General features: G+C 47.9%; 1 protein-coding gene across 2 annotated transcripts in view; it reads left to right on the top strand.

Annotated features, from left to right (window-relative positions):
* MYO9A (myosin IXA) overlaps positions 1-4,495 on the top strand; it is a 317,277-nt gene extending 312,782 nt beyond the window's left edge. For both annotated transcript variants that reach the window (XM_019533260.1, XM_019533261.1), the window contains 2 exons: positions 1,058-1,200; positions 1,885-4,495. In XM_019533260.1, coding sequence (XP_019388805.1) covers positions 1,058-1,200; positions 1,885-2,357 — 616 coding nt within the window. In that variant the 3' untranslated portion in view covers positions 2,358-4,495. The remainder of the gene's footprint in view (positions 1-1,057; positions 1,201-1,884) is intronic.
* The last annotated feature ends 4,333 nt before the right edge of the window (positions 4,496-8,828 follow it).

The following is an 8,828-nucleotide window of genomic DNA, read 5'->3' as shown; positions in this document are numbered from 1 at the left end:
CCCTAACCTGTAGGTATGGTGCTGGTTGTTCCTCCCCAGGTGCATCACCTTGCACTTGTCTGTGTTGAAACCCATCCTATTCTCATCCGCATTAGAATAGGCACTGTTTGGATGTCCGTTGGCAGTGGAGGAAAGGAGTTGTCTCTGTGCCAGCTGTTATAGGATCAGCTGTTCTTGCTAGCACTGCCTGTGATGTATAGTTGAGATATTTGGAATTGGGAGAGCAGCCCCCAGTTGGAGCTGGAAAAGGATGAACTCACACATTTACTTCCTTCAGGGTTTCATCTGGTCATCTCTCCTGTTTTGCATCTTTTGGGAACCAGTGCATATGTTCAGGTTCTGTAGTCTCATTGCTCTGCTAGCGTCTGACCAGTAGTAATCTGGGGGAAAGAATGTCATTTGGCACAGGGAGCAACAGGCATTAGCATTTATCTGCATCATGGGTTGAGGTGTTTGCTCCATTCTTGGGCTTATCTGGTTTGTCAGCCTTCAGGTCCTGTGAGGGCCTCACAGGTCCCAGTTTCCTCAGTGGTGGTCCATAGGCCCCTCGGGCCAGCCAGGAGACTGTGATGCATCTTGCAGTGGTCAATATCTTTGTTATCTCCCAGTCTGAGCAGTACAGTGTGTCCTGCTCAGGCTGGGACAGGTCACTGCAAGCACAGGCTGCCTGCCCTGAGCTCTGTGTGGCTTCTTGTTCACTTGAGGAGCTTTAGGGCTGTGAATGGTCTGGGACCAGCTTAGCTGAGAAGTGGCTTCTTGCTTGAGATCTATGCACACACTTAGGTGATTAGAGAGGTTCCACAAGTGGATGTCTCTGTTACTGCCAACAGGCCTGTTCCTTTTTGCCCTCTTCTTTGTGCCCAAGTGTGAAAGGCAAGCTTCACTATATTGAGTTTAGATTCTGAGCATTATTCGCCATTGCTTTCTGTTCCGGATATGGTGCTTGCCTGGCTTCTTAGAATGCTGGAGTTTGTCCTTTTCTCTCTCTCGATTTTTCTCAGTGCTGGTTTCTTTTCTTTCTGCCCTTGCCCTGACTGGCTGTGTTTTATTTCTGTAGGGAGGAGCTGACTTTTGAGATGCTCGCGCTGGAGCCCCGAGCCTCTGACGATGAAACCCTTGAGTCTGAAGCTTCCATTGGCACTGCCGATAGCTCTGAAAATTTGAACTTTGACTCTGAAGGAGCAATCTCTGACCGATCAGGTAAATGCAGTCTTTGTACTGACCAAAGATTTCCTTATTAGACATAGTCAGGGCAATAGCATGTGGCCTGCAGACTCGCATGGCAATAGTAGGCTTTTGAATTGGTATTTGAGGATACCCCTTCCTCCTGCACCACTGAACACCACTGAACTGTGCTGCCTGTTCTAGTTATTCAAGTGCAGGCTGTCTCGCTGTGAAACTGAGACTCCCTTAGTCTTACCCATATAGCAGAACAACCCAGTTTCTGACATGAGTTAAAGTATGAATTGGAGAGGGTGGCATTCACTCATGGTATGTCCAAGAAACCCAGTCACTGAAGTCAAATATCTTGTCGTTCATACACATGACTGGGAAGCAGGTTGTAGACTTGGCTTTGCTGCTTAATTCATGGTGGACATGAATTCAAGTTGCTTAACCATTTCCTGCCTATAATGGGGCTGTCTGTTAAGGTACCCTATACCCGTTGTGGGTGAGCACCTAAATCCCATTTTCAACAGTGCTGCATGCTTTTGTGAATGTTAACCTGTAAGCAGAGAAGTTAAGTCAGTTGCTTCTGTCTGTCCCACTCTACTCGGACAAAGTCCCCCCCGAGAGATCCACCAACATCAGAAGTAAGAGGTAGGTGGAAACGCACTGCAGTGCACGTGGCTGAGTTACAATTCTCCTGCTATCTTTGTCTGTCAGAGAGAAGTTTAGCACTTAGTTCGCTGAGGCCCATCAAGACTGAAACCTCAAGCAGGTTGCGAAGGCACCTGAGGAAGCAGCAAGACTCTGTGGACTCAGTAGACTCTTCTGTTTCTTCTTCATCTCCGACTTTGTCTTGCTTACCTCACATGACCAGGAAGCGATTCCAAATGTACTCCAAGCCACCCTTCTATCGCGCAGGGTCTTCTGCTGACACCACAGAGGCGAGGCTTGGACTTGAAGGGTCACCAGGGCAGCTCAGGGGTCTGGAAGACAGGCCCCAGTTCACCAGCAGAGGGACGTTCAACCCCGAGAAAGGCAAGCAGAAACTGAAGAATGTGAAAAACTCACCCCAGAAAACCAAAGAGCTCCCTGAGGGAGCAGCTGGGGCAGGCCGGAAAAGAAACGCTGAAGCAGACTGCAGCAGCACCCAGCAATTGGTTCTTTTTGGGAACAACGAGTTCATGGTGTGAGCCAGTTGTCTGAAATCTCACCATCATCGCAGAAAAGCGTGAGCATCTCGCCTATGGCATCTTCCCCCTCACCGTCACCGCTGCCACCACCGTTGTAGAGTTGCTGCCAGTTGCCCATGCAAAACATTTGCTCACTAATTGCTTGGGCTTCCAGCCTTTCATTGCCAGCGCTAAAGGGAGGAGATGACTAACTCTTAACAAAAAAAGTCTGTTGGGGGACAGTTTCAGCAGTGGCCTTAGCTGTTTTTAATCATTTGGAATTCAAAAACTATCAGTTTTGGGGTTTGTTTGTTTTTTGACTGGTGACTTGAAATGAAAGAAGGGGAACTGGGGGAGGAATTGCTGGTGAGCTCTGGTTTGCTTCCCACCTGCCTTTGCCATTCTGAACGAAGGAAACGGGCATCGGGAAGAGAAGCTGCCGTAAACCACCCACAGGATTCAGAGTTGGAAGAGCTGGTCCAGGCCTGTTTTGACTCACTTGGTGAAAGTTGCAGACTTTTTGGTTTGTGTTGTTACGCTGGGAAGAAGCATACACTCCTCTCAAGGAACCACAGACTGATTCTTTGTTCAGAGCTATTTATAATGCACTCCACGTTGTTGTCAGGTGATAAAAATAAAAAGCTATCATTTCCATTCAAGCAATTGGAGCATGTCTCAAAGCACCCACTACGTAAACCTGCAATGAAAAGAGTAATTTTTTTATTTTATTTTTTACTTTGGTTTATTTTGTTGGTGATGAGAGAGCAGAACAAAATCAATGCCAATTTGACTCCTGGTTAGGTAAAGCCAAAAATGTGCTGAATTTTGCATAGCCATAACTAGTCCTGTGATTGTGGCACAGAACAGGGTTTCTAATGAGCAAAAGGAATCGTTAGTAATACAAACCTGGCATGTTACAGCAGCCTCACAGTCCTGTAGGGCTGCCTGCTTTTATACACCAAATGAGTGAACAGTGGCACCTGAGCTTAACAGTTCCACCAATGGACAGGAACGTCTCAGTCACGTGGCAAAACTCATGCAGCCAAAACCTCACTGTTTTAACGGCATTGTAAAAGCAAATGCATGGAGAAGTGTTAAGGATATCTGCCAAAAGTAATCTTTTGTTTAAAAATGTGATCTAACCAACTTTCTTCTCTCTTTCTCAGACCATCAGTATTAAAAAAGAAAGGAAAAAAAAATCAAGGACTACTTGAAGCTATTTTTGTTTATATTATGGTTACTGAAGTTCACTGTAAATATAATTTTTATAGTTTTTTGGTTTTTTTTTTAATAGTTGTCCCCAGGCAGAATGCATTTGCCAGGAGGAGGACAGAGGGAGGGGAGGTACCGTAGAACTAGAACCTAGCACTCCAGCAGAGAAAGCAAAGCAACCATTTTTTTGCCACAGTGCGTCACCAAGCTCCTGTGCATTCGTCTTCAAGCATCTGAGAGATTAGCAGCCTTAGAGCACACGGGGACCTGAGTGTCTTCACCTCTCACTGCAAACCTGACACCCGCCGTCCAGGCAAGCATGGGAGAAATTTTTTTTTTAAATAGGTCCTGTTAGATCTCCCACGGTAAGAGACACAGTGTCTTTCTGTAGAGACTGTAGTCGAAAAATAATCCATTGGTGCTAGGCGGGTCACTCATTGCATCGTTCTGTGAGTTGCCCCCAGCACAGATGTTGCTTTTAAATCTTGCAAAAATCTGAGTCATGAGGCTTAGAGGCACTGTCCATAATACAACTAGTTACTGAGTCCTGTTCACTGACTCGTAACTTAAAAGTAGATGTCCTAGCCTGTCAACACGCATTCCAGTCTGTGTCCTTAGGCCCACATACGCAGCCCAAGGCCCAGAGTACCGTTCAGGGCAGTGGTTACAGCTGTCTTGGTTCTCCAGATCAGCAGTTGAGCTGTGTTAGAACAGCAACACAGGCATGTGTGCTTGACAGCTTGTTATCTCACTTGCACCCAAGGGAAAGGGGCAGCAGTACTGGGAATTTCATGGTTTGGTTGGGTAATGTTTCCTTCTTGCTTCCTGAACTTGAAATTAGGACTGTTCTGCAACTCTCAGCAACTGCTGTCCTTCCCCTTGCCTTCCTTGACCTGAATTGCAGCACAGCTTTGCATCCCGACTCAACACCTGCATGGTTCAGTTCACAAAGGGTCCTTCCCAAGCCTGCAGATGTTCTGGTTACTGCATGCCTGGCTTCTGATATGGGCAAAAAACCCCTGGGGGTGTGTTGCTGTGCTTGAGGGGCCTGTATTAGGAGTAGGTTAATGCATTGCTTGGGCTTCGCTGACAGGGAGTGATCTATTCTAGGCTTATTCCTCCTCTTCTGCCTCTGAAGTGCTATTTCCTTAAGGGGACTCTTTATTTATTTATTCTTTGCGGTGAAAAATGGAACGGACGGTCATGGTACAGGAGTGGTGGTAACACAGGGCTGCAGCAGGGATGTGCGGTTTCTGTTCTGACTTCTCTGGGTGGAATCGCATCAAAGTTTGCTCTACCCTTGATGGGTTTGTAGATCTGTAATGATTTCCCAAATCAGTCAAGAAGCCTCTGAGGTGGGGTGGTGTTTATGAAGGTGGAAAGTTATTAGGGAAACATGATCCTTCAAAAGCCAGCTAATACAAGGACAGAAAAGCAAACGTCCTGTGTCTGCTGCTGTTTCAACAGAACTGAGCGCATGATGCCCAGCACAGTAATCGACCCGAGTACGGTTTTAAAATAATGCAGACTAGTTAACCTGGGCACGAGAAGTACTGACTTACATGCCTGACTCCCCCTGCATTGCATGGAAGATTGGCCCTTGTGGCTGATTCTGATAAGAAATGGTTACCCTGTTTAAAGAAAAAAAAAGTCAGCAATTTTCCAAGTTCAGGTTAAGTCTGAATTTAACCTGTTCACAAGTAAAGAAGATTTGTTTCTCCTGGGCTGTCAGCCCTTTGAGCTCATGCTGGGCTCTTGAGAGTTGAGTAAAGTCCTTTTACCTGCCTCATTTCTCCTTACTGGTACGATTGCTGTGCCACTGGAGCTTCATTACCAATTCCAAGGATGTGGGGGTCAGAAGGAAGTCCAGTCGGATGAGCCTGAGCAGTCCCAGGGAGCAGTTGCTGGGCCAGTTACGCACTCACTTTTTCCCCATTCCTGCACTTTGATATCTGATGCAACCAGGCAAGTTGCTCCATAAAAGCATGCTCTGAGCAGCCCCGTGCCACTCCCTTTCAAGGGCTTCCACGCAGAATTGTTCACATTTAAAAGTCCAAACACAAACTCTTTGGCATCAGCGCAGTAAGCTCCACACCTGCTTCCTGCTGCGCCCCTAGAAGCCCGGGGCTTGGAATGCCACTGGCAGCGTGGGTGCTGGGCCCCGGGGCTCCTGGCACCCAACGCTCTCCTGGACAGGTATACTGGGACTCGGAAGATGTGCTGGGGTCATCGGTGAAGGTGCCATTTTTACAGTAACAGGATTGCTTATCTGAGAGGGATGGAAAATCATTGCCTTGGTGGTTCCCCCAGCAGGATTTCTTAGAAATAGGCTGCCGACTCGGTTTCTGGGAGAGGATTTTGCCTGCTTGTTTTCTTCTGAGGGTTTTAGCTCCCCACCAACCTGTCCCTATCTCCCATTGAGCTGTGAGTTTTTGCAAAAGCAAGAGGTCAAGGTGGGAAGGGAGAATGGCACTCTGACACACTGCACTTGTTAGCATCCCCTTCGGGGGTCTTCTCGTTGCAACCTCATCATTTAACCTTGAGATCTCACACTCAGTGCCCAGCCGTACAGAAGCCTCATGTGTGTACCCTGTGCGCCAGAGGTCTTTCCTGTTGGGTATGGAGGTCTGCACGTAGGAATGGAGGCTGCTGCAGTCAGGATGGGAGGAAGCGGGGGGGCGTGTGTGTGTGTGTGTGTGTGTGTGTGTGTGTGTGTTGGGTGGTGGTGGTCATCCTCTCAGAGGACTTAGAAAGGTGTTCTTTGCACGCTTGAATGCACGCATGTGTCATTCATGTCTTCAGGCGTTCTGGTCTGCCTCAGAGGCTCACAAAAAGTCCTGGCCATAGCCCTAGGCTTCAGACACAAGCTGCGTGCACCTAGATTCCCCCTCTCCCAATGCAAGAGCATTCATTTCAGCCAGAAACCCCTTCACCTGTTCTCTCTTTACTCATGTCTCCGAGTGGGAGGGACAGTGAACCGGTTTGAGTGGGTCCAGACCGTGTTTTTCTGTTTTTTGTTGCTGTTTAATTATTTTGAACACAGGCGCAGGGGAGACCAAGCTTTTTGTTTCGTTCCCCGTCCATGTTCAGCCTGACGCCTGTCTTCCAGTCCTCTTGTACAGTAGGTAAGCAGTAGGTTTCCAGCTGTGATCCACTCCTTGTACCAAGTGAATGTACTTACCACTGGAAAGGACCTGGGCTGCATAATTATTATTATTATTATTATTATTTTTAATGGAAATTTTTTTAGTAATTTATAAGTATGCTGAGTGTAAATTAAAAAAAAAATAAAGTATGTATTGTAAAAGGATATATTATCCTGTGTCATACTCTCTATAAATTTTACCTGTTTAAAGAATGAATAAGTATATAAAGGAGAGAGGATTTATCGTGCCCACCGAGCCAGGTTGTGTGCAATTCTGCAGTCACCTGGCACTTTGTAATTTCTTGTCAGCAGGTTCTCTTTATTTTTTTTTAATTAATGTTATTTTTCTCCTTCTGGAACAAGGCCGTCGTATGTATAAAGTGCAATTTGTGTAATATTTCTTAAATATATACTGTATGGCTGTACAAAAATGACTTTATGAACAAATAACCCCTAGCTTACTAAAGAACAAAGCTATTAAAAATAAAGAATGAGAGCACTTGAGATGTTTTGTCTGATTTGGGGACCTTACTTTCAAGCCCTGAAAGACTGACACTCCCACAGCAAGTAGCTTCCCAGTGTTGCGTATGGGTCTGAAGAGCAGCTCAGAGGTAAAGTGAGGTTTTTCTCCCAGGCAGATTTAACTTCTGTGAATTGGGTGCAGGACTGAAGACATTATATAATGTCCCAGCACTCTGTGCCTAAAATATCTGGGTTGTTGAAACCTGGACTCTCCATGCGGCCCTGCTGTATTCTGAAGATGCAGATGACTGCTTCCTACAGGACAGGCAGCCTGTGAGCTTCCCAACAAGTTGCTGCTGTCTCCTTTGAATGGGCAATGTTGGAGCTCCCAGAACGAAAAAGTATCTTCCTGGGACTCAGACCTGGGGCTAGTCGTCCTTGGGGAGACGCATTTTTTCCCCAGGTTTAACAGTAATGGTCACACTGGTCCTCGGTAGAGTTGGCTGATGGCTGTTATGTTGAGGTTCATGTACTTTGAAGGGACCCTGGTGGGATAGCAAAGAGCCCTGCAGGCCTTAATGCTGTGATTTGGCAGGAGCATGATGTCCCTCTGTCGGAGGTAGATCCACAGCGGGGACAATCGAACCCTTCTTCCATTCCTCCATCCGTCGCCTTAGGAGCCAACAGCCCAATCCTGTCAGGGCCCAGGTGTCCAGCCCCTCTTCCCAAGCTGGGTTGGGTGCCAGTATCTCCTGCCAGCCCCAGAGGCGTAGGGCCCCATCCTGATCATGCCTCCCTTTTCAGACTCCGCTCTTCCATCAACTTACAAAAGCAGAGCTGGGAGGCGCCTCAGCACAGCTGAGGTTCACGGTTTGGTAGAGCAATATGCAGTGTCTCACTGCTAGATCACTGGCTGGCTCCACTCCAGGTAGGTAGTGTTCCGTATGTTGGATGCCGTATGTGAAATAAGCAGGTGAACTCAGTCCAGACTGCTGCCATCACCACCACAGTCACTGCTTCCTAGATCTTCTCTTGGCATTCTCAGTAAAATAACGTTGGGTTTCAGTTTCACAGTTGGTTGGGTCGGAAGGGACCTGAGCAGATCATCGAGTCCGATCCCCTGCCATGGCAGGAAAGAGTACTGGGGTCAAACAACCCCGGCAAGGTGTTCATCCAGCCTCCTCTTAAAAACCCCCAGGGTAGGAGCCTGAACCACTTCGCTTGGAAGCTGGTTCCAGATCCTAGCTGCCCTGACAGTGAAGTCGCACCTCCTGATGTCTAGCCTAAATCTCCCCTCTGCCAGCTTGTGACCATTATTCCTGGTAGTGCTCAGGGGAACAGGGACTCCCCCATTGCCTGCTGGTCCCCTCTGACTAGTTTGTAACAGGCCACTAGACCCTCCCTCAGCCTTCTCTTGTGGAGGCTGAACAGGTTTGGGTCCCATCGCCTCTCCTTGTAGGGTCTGCCCTGCTGCCCCCTGATCATGCGGGTGCCCCTCCTCTGGACCCTCTCCATGCGGTCCACATCCCTCCTGAAGTGCGGCGCCCAGAACTGGACGCAGTACTCCAGCTGCGGCTTGACCAGTGCCACAAAGAGGGGGAGGATCACCTCCTTGGACCTGCTCGAGATGCATCTGTGGATGCATGACAAGGTCCGGTTGGCCTTCCTGACCG

The sequence above is a fragment of the Crocodylus porosus genome, unplaced genomic scaffold, assembly GCF_001723895.1.
Source record: "Crocodylus porosus isolate Cpor-Errol unplaced genomic scaffold, CroPor_comp1, whole genome shotgun sequence".
Classification (NCBI taxonomy): domain Eukaryota; kingdom Metazoa; phylum Chordata; order Crocodylia; family Crocodylidae; genus Crocodylus; species Crocodylus porosus.
The sequence above is the reverse complement of the archived record's forward strand: the minus strand, read 5'-3'. Positions and strand labels throughout refer to the sequence as shown.